Here is an 18,729-nt window from a genome sequence, read left to right as displayed (position 1 = left end):
AATACCACATGGAGTGGTCCAGTAGGAACCAGGTATGTGAGTTTGTAGGTCGGGGGAAGGCTGGCTACAGATGAAGATTTAGCAGTCCGAAAACTGCAGGTGAGGCTAGAGCCATGGGTGTGGTTGAAGCGGTACTGATAGGAGAAAAGACCATCTCCCTCAGAAACTCTGAAACACACAGAAACTTCTGGACAGTGGCCAGTATCATTTTTCCTGCACTTCTTAGCTAGGCTCCTCTGCTTCACTGGGGACTCCAGATCCCTAAAGAAAAACCTCTGTGAAGCCTCCATGAGTTTGTGATGTTGCTTCCAATGACAGAGAAAAGGCAAAAGTTAACCAGTGATCTGACTCAATCAGACTATTTTAACAAGCAAAAGCAGACCAAAAAAAAATTATAATAATAGGAAAGTGGTAATTCTGAAAAGACAAGTGAAAAGCCCCTCTTTCTGAACAGTGTTTCAACAACAAAAAGCAGAACAGCAGCACAGCCTCCGCTTCTTTGGCCACAGCCTTGGCAAGGCATTTGTACACATTGCTGCATTTAGCCTCACAGCAACGGTAGTATTTCAAAACTGTCCAATCTTTGTAAAATAATTTACAAATAGTTATATTTTGTGAATTTAAAAATTCTTTCAGGTTTGAGGACAGTTAGAAGAATAGATTGAAAAATATTAGATTGAATATTAGAGTGAATATTTTTCAATCTACCTCAAAATTCCACTTTCATCTTCACTGCTCCCAACAATAATCACTCAAGTTATCATACCAAAAAGTAATGTGTTACTACCTATAATTAATTAACTTGTGTAAAGCACATGGAACAATGACTAGCTCACAGTAATTACTCAAAAATGCTCGTTGTGATGATAAGCCAAAAATTCGGCATCAGGTCATAGAGATCTTTCCTAAATGGCAGACAATATTCCAGGCTCACTCAAAAAAGCCTATCTGCCCCTACATGAACTGCACATACTCTTGATGGTGCTATTTGAGCTAGTGCCATGTTCTCTCTGACTAAATTTAAACAGGTAAGTTTTTGAGTCAGTGATTCCAAATGTACTTTGAACTGAGAAATAGGTAGAAAAGATGTTTTCACTGAGCAAGGAAAGGCTGGAAGCTCTCAAAGATTAGTGTGCACTTACAAGTCATTTGCAAACAAGTCTTGACTGCATTAAACTGTTCCCTTCCTGAAATCTTCCCTTTAAACTACTAAAGTGACTGTCCAAAGATCTAAATCTCTGATGGAATATTTTTAAAGTCCTTCTATCAGAGTAAATCTGAGCTTACTTAATGAGCCTACACATCGTCCCCCTGGACATCTGGGTTGGCCTATGTCCATCTCTGGAGGACATTCTGTGTGCACCATGTCCTCACTCTCCTCCTCCACCTGCTTCCTAGACACAGAGTCAACCTCTATGGCTCTAATGCCCTAAAGATCTGTCAGTATCAACAGCCTAAGTGAGCCACAATATCAAGACACAACTGTAGTCTTCAGTTTACCATGTGAAGAGCTGGTATGAAGGAAAGATATTCCTCCAAATGAAAAAAAAAAAAAATTCATGATGAGCACAAGTTTGTTAAGTTCCTAAAAGATCAACATTTGTGAAAATACAGTAACATTATCTTGTATTTTGAATACTCCATTAAGCCTTAAAATAACTTCATAATATATACAAGGAAGGTGCCATGCTCATTTACAGACAAAGAAAATGAGGCCCAGAGAAGTTAAAAGACTTACCCCAGGTCACACAGCAAGTTGGTAGCAGAACTGAGGCAGGAAATAGGGTCTGGAGGCAGGGAACCTAAGGTTGTTTCACCCCGGTTTCCTAGAACTAAATTGAAAGGAAAACCCTAACTTTCCACCCCTAAGTAACAAAAGGACCAGAGGCTACTCCTTTTGACCTTTCCTGCATGGCAGATGGGAAATTGGCTGTCTGCAACAGATCAGACTGATTGAGAGGCCGAGTCTTCATTTGCATAGAAGTATAACTTTGTAACTTCACCCTAGCCTCTGACTGGTTGCTTTCTGCAACCAATCAGATATTTGCACAGGAGTGTGACCTTTGTAACTTCACTTCAGCCTCTGGTTGGCTGCTTTCTGCAACCAATGAGACTGACTGCAGGCTGCCACGTCATTTACATGAGGTGAGCATGAAGTGGCCAATGGGAAACTTGTAGGAGTTATTTGGACCCAAGAAGATTCTGTATCCGGGCCCTTGAGCCACTGCTCAGGTCTGCTCCTACACTGTGGAGTGTACTTTCTTCCGTTTTTAATAAATCCCTGCTTTCGTTCTTTTGTTGCTTCATTCTTATTTTGCTTTGCTGGGCATTTTGTCCAATTCTTTGTTCAAAACACCAAGAACCTGGACAACTTGAAGTCACAACCCTACCAGTGATGGACCCTACCAGTGACAGACTCTACTGGTGACAGAACCAGCAATAGAACTCAGATCCCTGGGTCCAGGACTCTTTCCATCATACTAAGCTACTTCCCACATGACACAATGCAACTGGAAAAGAAAATATTTCATGGGCCTGACCTTACTAATTCCACTTCTTTACTGCCTCCTATATCTTCCACCCTGCTGCCTCCCCTTGAAGCATATATATATCTATAAGAATCCTTTGGGGTGGAGATACACTGTATTTATATTTTCTCAAAGAATATCTCATGTGGCAATGGCAGAACACAGAAAAATGACATGGAATAGTGTTAAAAGGGTATAGGACCTGGAGCTAAAAGATGTGAGTTCTAGCCCTAACTCTGCCATTGGACACTTTACACAGCCTCAGGCAACTATTTAAGCATTTTAACTTCTTCTTCCATGAGAATAAGAATGATAACTGTCCATACTTCTTCACAGACTTGTTGTAAATTTCAAATTAGACAATGCATGTTAAATCTATAAATTTAAAAAGTGCTTAATAAAAACAGGTTTGTTTTTTAAATAAAAGGAACATACAGTTTAGGTAAAATCTAAGCTCAAAGTGATGGTGAACATCTGGAGATCAACATGGCAGTCTAGTAGCCATTCTGGTACACTTCCTTTGCCAAGTAAAATGAGGAATTATAGACACATAGTAGGTATGCAATAATGAATAAAGAATTTTCAAAAGGTAGCACAGTGCGGCAGAAAAAGTACCACACCAGAGACCTAGGTTCTAGTTCTAGCCCTGCCACAAATGAGATGTGTGACCCTGGGCAAACTATTAATACCTCACTGGCCTCAAACTTCTAAGTCTATAAATAGGAGGTTGTCAAACAGACTGTGCCAAGTCCCTTCTAGGTCTAAAATTATTACAACTAGAGTTCACAGAACTCACTCATGAGGTTAATTTATCACAAAGGCAAGACAGCAAACATATTTCCTAAGCCAACATCCAAACTCTAAAAGGAATTCTAGGAAACAAATGGTGTTACAAAGACTTCTACTTACTTGCTAGACCTTGGAACTACCATTTCAGCTAGTGTTTCATACTGCTTAATCCAGTCGTTGTGGTTTAACCTGCAGAAAAGGTACAATACACATTGGAAAAGAAAAACAAGTCCTATTTCCTGCCATATCCAGGAAGAGAAACAATTATGAGACAAATAGGAAATCTGGTTATAGTAAGTATACTTCAACTCTATTTAACAAAAAAAAATTCGGGTTTCCTACTGAGAATGAATTTCAAATACACTGAGTAATGCAGGAAATACAGATCACCACCCTACCTCCAGTAACTATTGCAGAAGAGGCACATCCTAGAACTATGTTTGGAAAGGAAGTAAAGCACAGTATAGATTCTAAATTATTTTCAAGCTGCATAGTTCATATGTATTGTGTCTCATTTTTTAAAAATGGTCATGCTAAAATCACTATCATTCCTGCTCAGTGGCCGTTATGAAGGACTGAAAAAAAAACTATATTTATGGAAAGCACAGAGTACCATGAGGTAGTAAGTAAATGAAGTGACAGTAAACTATGTTGCCACAAAACATTGTGCAACAACCTTCTCTAGAGGCCACTGGCTTCCAGGGGTGTGGGGAGAGACAACTATGTTTGAGATTGAAAACAAAGAATTATAGTGTGTATAGGTCAGGATAGAAAATAATTCATCATGTAAGATGTCCTAGGTCCTATCTTTCAATTACAAGGTACAGAAAACTATAAAAATTTCTGGTTTTGAACCCAAGTTTTAAATAAAGGTTGAGTGAGTCAAATATTTTATCTGGGCAAAAGTTATTTTCCTACATAGTATAAAAGCACAGATACATAGAATTTGTTATAAATAATCAGAGTTTCAGTATAGCAGAGGGGAGTTATGTAACTAGAACACAAAATAAAATTTCTGGAGTGAAATCCTTAGATTTAAGGCCTTCTCCCTGTGCAAAGAAAAATCCAAAAGCTAGCATACTGCAATAAAGGGGAAAAAATGCAGAATTGAGATAATACTGTAGCCACCGTAAATTCCATGGAGGCATCATTTTCTAGTACTCCCAATCTCTGAACCAGATAAAAATGCAGAGCACAGCAAGGAAGTCTTCACGCAATGATACTCTGAAAAAGACCCAAATCTCCCACCTGAGTTTGGATCCCCCAAACATTCCCCGATAGCAAGACTTCAGTGTAAGTCAAAAGTGAAATCATTAATAGTGCTATACAGATACACACAAAGTCCAGGTCTTCCTACAAGTACCCAAAGGTTTCATTTCATTCCATTCAAGATTCACTATGATCAAATATTAAATAACACAGAAGGCCTAATCCTAAGGAGATTTCAAAGGTTATCTAGTCCAGGGGTTAGCAAACTATGCCCATAGCCAAGCCTGTTTTGTAAATAAAGTTTTATTGAAACAGCCACATTCATTCGTTTACATATCATCTATGGCTACTTCAGCTATAACCACAAAGTTGCCACAGTGGAGTAGCTGTGACAGAGATCACATTGTTTACAAAGCCTACAATACTTACTATCTAGCCCTTTATAGAAAAAAAATTGCTAATCTCTGATCCAATCCATTCTTTGCTTCCTACAGTGCTTAATTAATCCTAACCAGTCATAAAGATTTTTTCAGGACAAAAATGCAAAGACCTTCCTATTTTGAGAAATCTAAAATCTGTATTTTTCAAACAATCAATAATTTAGCATCACTTATGTTTGAATGAGCCAATTCTACCAAGCTGCTAAATTTGATTTGAAAACTCAATTTATAATTGAAGTCTCCATTGCCAGGTTATGATCTAATTTCTACTTTATGTGCCACATGAGCAAATGTTGATTGACAGAATAAATGGCAAGGTTATATTCCTTTTACGCTTGGATTTTATGGAAAACTTCAAACTACAATACTAAATACTAACATTTTTCTTGTATTTTAACAAGTAAAACCTTTTATAATAGAAAGACTTACTTGGGAACTACTACCAGTAATGTGACGAGATACTCTGAATCAAGAACAAAGTCATCCTTCTTCACAATTTCTGCTAGACTTCTAGTTAGCAAACTTCCTCTGAGGAATTAAAACAAATCATTAGGCTGATAATTATGTGCTTCTGTAACACAAGTAAAGAAACAGCAGGCTAACCATTTTCACATATACTATATATACATTGAGAGGGATTAGTCTTAGTCAAAATTTTTACTTTGTAAGAAGTCACCATTTAGCTGAATATATCCTACCCTTGCAACCAATGAAATATCTTCTATCAAAATTTGCCTCTAGTGTTTTGTGTTTGCTTTAATTATTATAACTCAGCTCTTCTCTTGCCTACATATATAATATCTTAACTGGAAAACTGCTATCTACTCATTAGATATAATTAAAGTCTATTCCATCATATAATTATGAAACTATGTCATCTAAGCACAATACCTTCGGTGTTCTTCCCTCCCTTGGGTATCATTTGATACCAGGCAATTTTGGTAGCTAACCCAACAATTAACTCTTTCAAATCAGTCTTCATTTGTCTTCCAGTAATCACTTTCCTATAATAAATATGTCTTGCCCTGTTTGTATCACTCACAGTATCCAACCAACTTTCCCTCTAGGATATGAAGGCACAACTTGAATACTTTCATGCTTAAAGTTGCACTTGTAGTAGTCATAGTACAAGGGGATCAACCAAAACAATTCAGTCCTATTTTAAAAAACCTAACGAGTGAAAAACCTAAATTCTGAAAACAGGTAAGAGAATAACTATTACATCATAAAAGGATTATTCTATAGTTAAACGATAGGTAATTACTATGCAGTTAAACTATGATTTCATTTAAAACAATTAATTTTCGACTATTTTTCAGTGAAATATCAAATGGATAAAGGGATAAGCCAGGACCCAGTTCACAAGTATTATTTATAAAACAAGTATAATAAATCAGCTTCACATCTGTTTTGACTAGTCTGAATTCTATAAACTTACCTTAGTGAGCTTTTCTCCATGAAGTAAAAGAAATACCATTTTGATTACAGAACAACATAAACTGAAACTAACAAAATCCCAACAATATCTCCTTCGGTGCATGCTAGCGTGCTTCCCCAGTTCTTAATACTCAAATATACTTGATCTGCTTACGCATTCTTTCGTTCCAAATTCTGAAGATTTCCTTTCAGGTTATTGTATGCAGATGCTCGAGATTTCAGGTCATTATCAATCTGAGTTACTCCCTTTGAAAAAGAAAAAGAAGAAAAATAGATAAAATTTTCCTAAATCTGCCTCTACTAATACTATCAAAGTAGCTACACTTTAACTTCTACAAAAAAACCCACTAGTTTCTAGTGTAAGAATATTTTATTATTTTAAAAGCACGACTTTAGGAGGTCATTTAAAAAACAGCCGACTTCATTTTAAATATAATTTCCACATAAATCTTTTCTACTAAAAATAATGTTTTAGTCCACATGTATTTTAATTATTATATTACTTCTTAAACCATGGAAATGGAATCTAGGCCACTGGGTTTGGAGATTACTATTTACAAGGCTTCAATTCACAAGACTGAAGGATATTTTCCAAAACAGACTAAATTACATGAAGAGTTTTGACTATTGCAAACATCACTATTACACAGAGTATTTTCTATGAAATTAAAAATAATAGTAGAATTTATTCATAAATGTTACAAAAGCTGTTTTTCTCAGAAGAATACTAAACTAACCACATGGGGAGAAAATGTGAAGTAAACAACATTCGAAGAACTGACTTTAACATAGCTCTAGCATTATTAGCTGTGTAGCACGACGGTAAGTCACTTCACCTCTCTAAGCCTGCTTCCCTATCTACAACAGCATCAGGAAGCAGATGATCAAATCCTTAAGGATACAGAAAAAAAGGCTCAGTCATAGTAAGAACACCACTTTATATTATCAAATAATGTAAACAATAGTTTCTTAAACTATAGTCATCAAATTGCATGATGACTTTAGTTAAAATCTTTGATAGTCTATTTATTTACATTTAACTATACAGCACACTGCATAACTAAAGTTACTGAGAGCCAAGGAAAGTCTGTCCAATAATTTAAACTACACTTCTTGCCCTAGCCAGGTCAATAACAATGCTGGCAAACAATTAACAGGTCCTTGTCTATTTGTCTCATTATAGTTACTGTTAAGACTTTTATTTCACAAACAGATCTTGGGGGGAAAAAACAGACTTTTACATTTCCTCTCAAGTTCAAGGATTTCTCAATATAAAAGGAGCTCTTAACTTGGTGGGTTCATGCATCGGCTTCAAGGTCCATGTACTCCCTGAAACTACATAAAATTATGTGGCACATGAATAGGGGAATTTTTCCAGGCAGAGGATCAAAACTAAATAGTCAGAAGGGGTCAGAGAACCCATAAGAGTTTAATGTTTGAACAAGTATTGTATGCACATAAACATACCTCAGTGACTACTATCACCTACCTGAATGACTAAGAAATCTTAATAGACTCCAATTTCCTATTCTACACAATCTCAGGTACCTTAAAATTTGTATAAATACAGAGTTTTCACACTTTCTTAAACACTGTTGATGTAATATTTAAGTTAATTACATAACTAAGTATTCAACTTAGATAATCTACACATGAAAGTGTTATACTTTTTAACATCTTTTAACGTCTAAAGTTGTAGTAAGGATCTCTTCTATCTGTGAAATATAATTAAGTTGCCTTATCAAAACCTAAAAAGTATTTCATAGTGAAATCATAAAATAAGCAAAGCCACTATAAATCAATGTGTCCTACTTGTCTCAAGTATTACCTTACCTTGGCAATTATTTCAGAAATATTTTTCAGGGACTGCTTGATTGGATATTTGGCCATGTCCCACTGGAACCTTGTTATATAAGTAACCAAGTCCACTGAAATAAGGGAATAAATTCATTACTGAAGAAAAGCAATAGAATTGTTCAGTTTTTTACACAGCAATATATTTTAATGCTGAAATTGGCACTGAGGAAATCAGCAAAGATGTCATTTCTGAAGAATCCTGATTAAATGTGAACTATATTAAGTAACATGGATTAATCAAAATTTCTACCTTGTAATCTCTTCTCCTTACTCAAACTTTAATACATATTAAGATGCTCCTTCTAATTTGATTACTTTAAAAATGAAATATGTACATATTCCTAATATGCCTCATATGTAGGAGACACAAAGATTAAGAAACTACTTCAAATTATCTCCTCAGTAAGTAGAATTTCACAACAGCATGTTCTTTCTTTGATAACTCACCCAAACAAACTGAAAATAAACTTGTCTATTAAAACCATGTGATGATTGTTTCCAGGAGTCCACATTTTAACAATTTTCAAAACATGGACACTTTCACTTTCAAATGGAAAGAATAAAACACGTAGAGCTAAAAAAAATACTCAACAACTTATTCCTCGGAAGTTTAGTAATCAAAGTGACTTCACCCCTAACGAGATCAAGAATGGTGAAACCAAATGGTAATTATGGCAGCACTGACGGAAGTAATTCATATAAAAATATCTTTCTCTTCTCAATATCTCCTTACATAATACCAGTCAGTCAACAACACAGATGGTATTTCCAAAAGCAACTCTATCTAGATGCACTGCCCCTCTTGGTCAACCACCATTCCAACTACTAGACTGACTGCCCTAGTTCATAAAATACATAGAAAATAAGTAAAGGCAACACAAATTAATTTATTAATATCTAACATACCTTCTGTTCTTTCTCAAAACACAAATTAACAGACACAGTAAACAATGAGATCAGAATTACTTGATAACAAAGAGCAAGAATAAGTTACTACATTTTTAACTGATTAAATATTTATTGAGCAGCTATTATTTGCAAAAAGAAATGAGATTTCAGGAACACTGGATTTAAAATATAATAACCTTATCAGAGTAGGCGATCCCATAGAGAATGAAAGGAAAGGGTTACAAAGGGTTATTTCCTTCTTCTTTTTTTTTTTTTTTCTTTTTTTTTTTTTTGAGACAGGGTCTTGTTCTGTCACCCAGACTAGAGTACAGTGGTACAATCGTAGTTCACTGCAGCCTTGAACTCCTGGGCTCAAGCAATCCCCCCCTCAGCCTCCTGACTAGCTGAGACTACGGGCATATGTCACTATATCCAGGTAACTTTTTTCTTTTTCTTTCTTTTTGTTTGGGTTTTTTAGAGACAGGGTCTCCCTATGTTGTCCAGGCTTGTCTTGAACTCCTGCACTCAAGCAATCCTCCTGCCACAGCCTCCCAATGTGCTGGGATTACAGGCATGAGCCACCATGCCCAACTCATTATTTCCTATTATAGTAGCATATCACTAAAGATGGGCTAATTTTAAATGAAGCAAAATGCTAAAATGACATTTCATAAGAAAACAAGAAATGCAAGTACAAATAACAATGGGGTCAGAATCATCTTTCTAAAGTCATTACTACATAGAGCAAACTCTATGTAAATACTGGCTTCTAGCTACAGAGAAGTCAGTAGGCTATTTTACGGGTATTAAGTAAAGAAATGGCAAAATCATATTGGGGGCACTATTTTGCAATAAAATTAATAATTTCTGTTCTAAGGCTTTAACAATTATATACTATTAAATACAAAAACCTACATAAGACAGCAGGTATTCAACTGGAACAATGCTGAGATATACAACTTGGAAACTTACTTGCAAATGAGTGAACAAATGGAACCTGGAAAGAACTAAGGCAAATCTACAATACTGCTCTTGCAGGAGACTTGGCATCATATTATAAGCTACATTATATATTACGTAAGACTGTCTTCTATGAGATTATGTTTCAGGGATGTACCTGGAAGTATCACCAAATTCAGTAATAATAATTGTATTTTAATGGCTTTCTATTGTATTTAGTGTCCTTTTCTGTAGACTTTTTTACATTACTTTTTGTTTCTGTAGCTTAGTTATTTGCTTTGTATGAGTTAATAATGATCAATCATGAGCATTAGCTTACCTCCATTAGCCAACAGATTCTCTTGAACTTTGTCTTTGCTATCTTCCAATACATCAGCCATGTATTGAGCTACTTTCTTAACCACTCTGGGGAGGAAAAAAAATCAACAACCATTTTCAGGAAAAAGATCTAAATTCCATTCTATACGATGAACATATTATATAAAGACATGAATTTGACTATATGTTCCCATTATACCTATCCATGTAATACACAATAAATGGATCTTACCTTACAATGTTTCAAGGATAAAATGGACCAAGATTTTGTTACATGCAAAAATCAACAGAGTAACTGTAGAGTTTTAAGGAGACTACATGCAATGTGTCTCCTAGTCTAGAAAGAAAGTCATGGGAAGCTAGTGAGAAAGAGTCTGTAAATAGCCATATATTTATATGCCAAGAAACTAGACAATTCAAGGACTGAAAACAAAGGAGGAGGCTGAGAACTAGCATTCACTATGTTCCTATGACATGCAAGACACTGTGCTTTCCCTTAGGAAGAAAGGAACCTGACAGGGAAGAGAACGTAAGCAATAGTCATGATGAAAAACTAACTCCTACATTATAAATTCATTAACTGTTTATTGAGCATCTACTATTTACAAGGAGCTAGGCTATAGAGGAAGCCATAATGTCAAAACTATTAGGTTGGTGCAAAAGCAACTGCGGTTCTGGCCATTACTTTAGGGAAAAAAAAATGGCAAAAACTCCATTACTTTTGCACCAACCTAAACCAAGGCACCTACATATGACCTTGTCAATTCTTTCATTTATAAGACACTGAGGTATAAAAGAATAAGTGGTTTATTCAAAGTCACAAGACCAGTTAACAGCAGAGCTGTGACTAGAAACACGTTGTCCTGACTTTGGAGTCCAGCGTTCTCTTCCTTATTCCATGTCTGCCACTAGGCCCTGGGTGGGATTCAAAATCATACAAGACAAAATCACTACCTTCACACACTGCTTAAAATCTCATTGGAAAGATACAAAAATATATAAATTACTAAATATAAAGCAATCTGAGGTCAGTGCCAGCTGAGATTGCCAGGTTGCAGACAGAAAGAGAGAAAGGAAAAAGCGATCACTTGCAGCTACTGCAATCAAGAAAGCCCAAAGGCTCATGAGTAGGGCGATGAAGGACAGAAATGGTTTTACAAGGATGATTACATGGGAAGAAAGCATATTGTTGCCATGGGGCATATTATGAGTCATGACAAGAGGTGGAAAAGCAGTAGGCATCCAGAGAATGGTAAGAAGTCCAGACTGACGGGAGCAGCAGGCTGAGAAGTAGGGGAGCTTAGGCTAGGAAAGTGGGATGCCAGATTGCAGATACACAGCCTCTGAAGCTACACTCTAGACAGGGATGTAACACAGTCGAAACAGGGCTCAGAACAAGTATTCTGATGACTACATGCTCAACAGCTAGGAGGGGAAACTGGAAGACAAATTAAGAAATTCCTGTAATGGTTTTTTTTCCTTAAAAAAAAATGTGTGTGTGTGTGTGTGCGTGCATTTTTTTTTTTTTAAGAGAGAGTCTCACTCTATTGCCCATGTTGGAGTGCAGTGGTGCAATCATAGTGCATTGCAGCTTTGAACATCTGGGCTCAGGTGATCCTCCTGCCTTGGCCCCTCAAGCAGGAGGGATTACAGGTGTGAGCCACAGCCTGGCTCGTTAACAGTTTAAACAAGAGCCAATATGAGCCAGGAAAGGTGACAGAAGAGCTAAATTTAAATGACAATCCTATGCTGAGTGGTCTCAAACCTAATAATCAGAACAATTTCAGAAATAATGATGTAAGTCCTAAGTCTTCAACATGTTTAACTTGAGGTTTATACATATACTTGCCTCTGTCTCCAAAATTCACCCATTCCTTCAAAAGGGACAAATCATTCTCATAAAATTTGGCAAGCATCTTGTAAACAGAACCATTTGCTATGAACATTCTAAAATGTTGCATGTTTACCCACAGAAGTACTTCAGAGTGTAGAATCATCTGGTGTCCAATTTATAAACTTAACGTCGCATAACCCAGAACTTCAAGATCTCCCTATGCCTATTTACAAGAGGATCTGTGTCAATGTACACAATGTCACCTCAAAAATATCTGCTCTAATGATTACATTTTTAAGAAAGTATAAACTATGATTTACCACATATACCATATTCTACAATATTTGGCCTTTAACACTTGGAGCATTTAAGTCATTAAGCTATCATCTGTCAATACTACCAAAGTCTAACAACGACATGATTTTTAAATTCCTCGTATCTTTCAGGAGGACTGAAGATGTGCTTGTCGAACAATGCAGAAAAGAACAGCTGACACACTGCATAAGTAACTTTAAATTCTACTCACTAAACTAACTACATTTGTCTTTAATACTTTTCAGATTCCTTCCCTAAAAAATCTGAGCTGGCTAGGCACAGTGACTCATGCCTGAAATCTCAGCACTTTCTGAGGTGGGAGGATCGCTTGAGGCCAAGAGTTTGAGACCAGCCTGGGCAACACAGCAAGACCCCATGTCCACAAAAATAAAAATAAAAAAATTAGCTGGGTACGGTAGTGCAAGACTATAGTCCTAGATACTCGGGAAACTGAGGTAAAAGGACTGCTTGAGCCCAGGAGTTCGAGGATGCAATGAACTATGACTGCACCACTGCACTCTAGCCTGGGTGACACCAAGACCCTGTCTCCAAAAAAATAAATAGATTTTAAAATCTGAGCAAACTTTAAATTATATTCAGGACATCCCATTAACAATTTAAAGATAAAGAACTATAAAGCCATCAAGGTGACTAATAAGGGTACAAATAAATGTTAATAATTATATTCTCAGGGACCTCCTTTCTCAATGTCTCTTTGGTTGTCATAACTTGTAACTGTAATGAGGTAGATGAGACCTCAGGGAAGACTCACTCCAAGGATGACAACTAAAAAAAAAAGTTCCCTCACATTTTTTTCTCTTTTTTTTTGAGACAGAGTCACGCTCTGTCACCCAGGCTGGAGTGCAGTGGCACTATCTCGGCTCACTGCAAGCTCCGCCTCCCGAGTTCACACCATTCTCCTGCCTCAGCCTCCCAAGTAGCTGGGACTACAGGCACCCACCACCACACCCGGATAAATTTTTGTATAGTAGAGACGGGGTTTCATCGTGTGAGCCAGGATGGTCTCGATTTCCTGACCTCGTGACCTGCCCACCTCGGCCTCCCAAAGTGCTGCGATTACAAGCGCGAGCCATCACGCCCGGCCCATTTTTTTCTTAATTAAAAATGTATAAGCAAGGAACCAAGAGACTATTCTTTCCATCAGTTAGTGCTTTGAGTGCATCATAATTATTTTCACTATATTTATAATAATTCATAATAATTATTTGCTCTATATGAATATATGGAATTATAATCCTAAAAGTTGCTTTTCCTTTCATCTTCTCTTTCCATTCTAATAGCCAAGTGTCTGGTCCCAACTGAGCTTTTACTATCTCTTAACTAACCTACTGTGAAACTGTCTGCTAAGTGGCCTTCTTGACTCCAATATTAAAGAACATCAAGACATCCTTAGATCTGTTTACTTCCTCACTACATGGTGTTATGTTAAAAGATCTCTCTCTCTCTCTGTAACCCTGACCTCAGTCTTTATTGCCACAGCGTCGCTTTGAGGTGGTTCTATCAATTCCGAAAAGCATTTTAACAGCAGAAATGAGAAAATCTTCTGTATAGATTTCAAGAAAAAATTCCCTTCTATCCAAGCCTATTATTCCCTTAAAGCTTCAATCAAATGTACATTTCTGAGAGTCTCCAAATTCTGTACTTTACAAATTACACCTGTGTACCTAAACTCTAAAATAATATCTTTGTATCCCCAGAGTTGAAGGAACTGTAGACTGATTCTGCCAACTAATCAAAATGCAGTTATCAAAGAGCCTATAACCATTTTCAGCTCAAATAGACATGTTCCTGAATTTCAAAAGTAATAAAAACTGCAATTTAGAAAAACTCTTCCAACTGAACTTTGAAGACAAAAGCATAACCATCTTCAAATAAATGGAGTAACATCCCATATTCATGGATAAAGACAATAATATTAGAATGATACTACTCCCCAAACTGATACATAGATTCAACACTATTCTCATCAAAATTCCAGCTGACTTATTTGCAGAAATTTGACACTGTGATCCTAAAATTCATACAAAAAGACAAAGAACCCAGAATGTCCAATCTTGAAAAAAAAAAAAAAGTTGGAGAATTCACACTTACTGATTTTAAAACTTACTACAAAGTTACAATAATCAAGACAATGTGGTACTGGCATAGGAGAGAAACATAGATCAATGAAACAGAACTGAGAGTCCAGAAATAAACCCTCATATTTATGTTCAATTGATTTTCAGTAAGGGTGCCAGGACAATTCAAATGGGAAAAAACAGTCTTTTCAACAAATGGTGCTGGGACAACCAGATATTCACATCCGAAAGAATCAAGTTGGACCCTTACCTCACAACATACATAAAACTTAACTCAAAATCAATCAAAGACCTCAATGTGAAAGCTAAAACTATAAATCTCTTAGAAGAAAACATAGACATAAAATGGTACAACCCTGGATTAGACAATGGTGTCTTAGATATGATGCCAAAAACAGAAGCAACAAAAGAAAAAAATAAATTGGACTTCATCAAAATTTAAAACTTTCGTGCTTCACAGATACAATCAAGAAAATGAAGACATGGCCAGGTGCGGTGGCTCACGCCTGTAATCCCAGCACTTTGGGAGGCTGAGGCACGTGCATCATGTCAGGAGTTCGAGACCAGCCTGTCCAACATGGTGAAACCCCATCTCTAATAAAAATACAAAAATTAGCTGTGCATTGTGGCAGGGACCTGTAATCTCAGCTACTCGGGAGGCTGAGGCAGGAGAATCGTTTAAACCCAGGAGGTAGAGGCTGCAGTGAGCCGAGATCTCGCCACTGCATTCCAGCCTGGGCAACAGAGCGAGACTCTGTCTCAAGAAAAAAAAAAGAAAATGAAGACAACTCACAGAACAGGAGAAAATATTTGCAAGTTATATATGATAGGGGATTTATATCTTGCATATTCTGTATAAAGAACTCCTACAATTCAATAATAAAAAGGCTAGCCAATTAAAAATGGGCAAAGGATCTGAATAGACACTTCTCCAAGGAAGAAAAACAAATGGCAAAAAAATACATGAAAAGATACTCAACACATCACATCACATCAGCCAACAGGGAAGCACAAATTTTTTAAAATGAGATATTATCAGCCGGGCGCGGTGGCACACGCCTGTAATCCCAGCACTTTGGGAGGCCAAGGTGGGTGGATCACGAGGTCAGGGGTTTGAGACCAGCCTGACCAATATGGTGAAACCCCATCTCTACTAAAAATACAAAAAAAAATTAGCTGGGCATGGTGGCGGGCACCTGTAATCCCAGCTACTCAGGAGGCTGAGGGAGGAGAATTGCTTGAACCCAGGAGGTGGAGGTTGCAGTGAGCCGAGATCATGCCACTGCACTCCAGCCTGGGTGACAGAGCGAGACTCTGTCTCCAAAAAAAAAAAGAGATATTATCTCGTATCCCCTGGGATGGCTATAATCAAAAAGACAAATAATAAAAATAATAACAAGTGCTGGCAAGGACGTAGAGAAATGAGAATCTTCATACACTGCTGGCGGGAATATTACACAGTGCAGCCACTCTGGGAAACAGTCAGTTCCTCAAAAAGCGAAGCATAGAGTTATCATAAGAGTTATCATATGACCCAGAAATTCCACTCTTAGGTACATACCCAAGAAAAATGAAAACATTTAAGAACACAAACTTGTACACAAATATGCACAGCAGCATTATTCTTATGAGCCAAAAAGTGGACACAAAATAAACGCCCATCAACTGATGAATAGATTAATGTGATACGTGTGTATACATATATAGTGGAATATTAGTTAGTAATAAAAAGAAATGAAATACTGATACATGCAACAGCTTGGATAAACTTCAAAACATTATGCTAAGCAAAAGAAGACAGTCACAAAAGACCATGTATTGTATTCCATTTACAAGAAATGTCCAGACCAAGGAAATCTATAGTGGCAGAACAATTTGTGGGTGGTGGGGACAGTAAGTAACTGCTAATGGGAACAGGAATAGAGGATGATGAAATATTTAAAACTGATTGTGGCAATGGTTACACAAGTCTGAATACACTAAGAATCACTGAATTCTACAACTGAAATAGGTGAAATGCATGGCATGTAAACTATATCCCATTAAAGATAGTAAAAAGAGAATCAGCATTTTCATATTTCAAACAGGTGCATTTTATGTAAATTGTACCGTCATAAAATTGATATACAAAGGGAAAAAAGTCGTTTTCTAAAACCATTCCAATAAGCAGAGTATACATGTGATAATAAACCCAGTGTCCACGAAGCCTGATAATAGTGTCTCCCATTTTGCTCTACTCCATGCATGTAAGTACATTACCCTTCTACAAATGCATCCAGTTTAGCCAGTTCATCTGACAAGCCAACCAAGACATCCAACGTGCCAACCTAAAAGGAAAATATATTCTGTTATTTAGATTTAGGTAGCATCCTTTTTTAAAAAAAACAAGATAATATATCTTGACTTAAAGTTCTCACAAATCTTAAATTCTCCCTATTTTATTTCATAATGTGTAAGTATAGTTAAAAGATGTTTGCCAGACATTTCAAAGCTATTTATATGTACAAGATAATCCTTTAATTCATGGGTACAAGCACCACTTAAGACTTGACTCCTCAAAGACAGGTCTGTGCTTGTACTATTCAATGACACTGGATCATTTGAAGTCTTAGTTTATAACACAGGCTCTTAAGTAGGAGGTCCACGGATGTGCGCTAGACGGTCTGTAATTAAATTTGCATGCAAAACTGTGCACAAGTGAGTACGTTTTGGAGGAAACGTCTTGTCTCAAGGTATCCGTAACTCCAAAAATATTAAAAATCGGTCACTTTATTGTATTTATTATTTATATTTTTGAGACGGAGTCTCACTCTGTCACCCAGGCTGGAGTGCAGTGGGATGATCTTGGCTCACTGCAACCTCTGCCTCCCAGATTCAAGTGATTCTCTTGCCTCAGCCTCCCAAGTAGCGGGGATTACAGGTGCCTACCAACATGCCTGGCTAATTTTTGTATTTTTAGTAGAGACTGGGTTTCACCATGTTGGCCAAGCTGGTCTCAAACTCCTGACCTCAGGTGATCCACCTGCCTCAGCCTCCCAAAGTGCTGGGTTTACAGGTGTGAGCCACCATGCCCCACCAAGAATCAGTCATTTTAAATATTTCTTAAATGAATGCTGCCTACGACTCCCTCATTCAGTTAACCAGCAAAATGTCAGTATCATGATCTTTTCCATTCTTTACAAATGTTCCATCAACTGATTACTGGACACCTGCTTCACTTTGAGGCTGCTAGATGACTGATCTTTGATAGAGTGAATCTTACATAGATTAACCAGATTAAATAACTGGGTTAGATTTGCCAAGTATGATTAAGTAGGTGCCATGGTAACACATTTACAATGTAAGAATCAGCATAATATAAATTTACTAACAAAAACTTCACCATGATATTTAAGAATATATTACTAAGAGTTTTAATTTCTGAAAATCGTATTTGTGAATGTAACACATCAAACATTTTCATAAGATTTTTCATTGCCATTTAGATGAGCACAAAAAGCCTAAGTAGAGAGACATTATTTCAATTTGGTAGTTTACTTCTAAAATTTCAAAGAAGACACATTTTAAATCATGCCAATGGCTGGAGAGGAGGTTTTCTTTGGAAGGAACCTGGGTATCTCATTTCCACTAAAAGAGAGAACTGGCCCTCCCCTGGATGATGAACTCATATGCAATTTTGCACAATGCAGCTTCACCTTTAAGTCAGGAATATTGAACTTGGAAGTGACAGCAAGATTATTGTTCTTTGAAGTTGCCGCATGCAATTTCTCCCATGTTTGCTGACAGGTTTTCTCCCCAGGAGCAGATATAAGCCAGAACTCAGTCATGTTTGTTACTAGGTATTTCCTCAAAAATCAAGAGAGATTCTGAAATGTAAAACAAACAAAAAAATACATTTAAAATCATTTGTTTCTAAAGTGTTTCAGAATCATAGGAGAAGTTATAACATATAACCTGTTTCAAAACTAATCTAATGTTGGCATAGGATCTCAAAGTGAAATTTACCTACCTCGAAGTAAATCTATACAAATGGTGAAAAAATGATTTATTTATGA

At 36.7% G+C, this 18,729-nt stretch overlaps 1 protein-coding gene across 4 annotated transcripts in view; it reads right to left on the bottom strand.

The window, feature by feature from the left end:
• ATP6V1C1 (ATPase H+ transporting V1 subunit C1) overlaps positions 1–18,729 on the bottom strand; it is a 48,403-nt gene that overhangs the window by 10,184 nt on the left and 19,490 nt on the right. For all 4 annotated transcript variants that reach the window (NM_001131534.1, XM_054560843.2, XM_054560844.2 and 1 more), the window contains 7 exons: positions 18,370–18,540; positions 16,934–17,001; positions 10,428–10,513; positions 8,237–8,331; positions 6,558–6,649; positions 5,396–5,494; positions 3,438–3,506 (listed from right to left, as the gene is read on the bottom strand). In NM_001131534.1, coding sequence (NP_001125006.1) covers positions 3,438–3,506; positions 5,396–5,494; positions 6,558–6,649; positions 8,237–8,331; positions 10,428–10,513; positions 16,934–17,001; positions 18,370–18,501 — 641 coding nt within the window. In that variant the 5' untranslated portion in view covers positions 18,502–18,540. The remainder of the gene's footprint in view (positions 1–3,437; positions 3,507–5,395; positions 5,495–6,557; positions 6,650–8,236; positions 8,332–10,427; positions 10,514–16,933; positions 17,002–18,369; positions 18,541–18,729) is intronic.

The sequence above is a fragment of the Pongo abelii genome, chromosome 7 (assembly GCF_028885655.2).
Source record: "Pongo abelii isolate AG06213 chromosome 7, NHGRI_mPonAbe1-v2.0_pri, whole genome shotgun sequence".
NCBI classification, from domain to species: Eukaryota; Metazoa; Chordata; class Mammalia; order Primates; family Hominidae; genus Pongo; species Pongo abelii.
The sequence above is the reverse complement of the archived record's forward strand: the minus strand, read 5'-3'. Positions and strand labels throughout refer to the sequence as shown.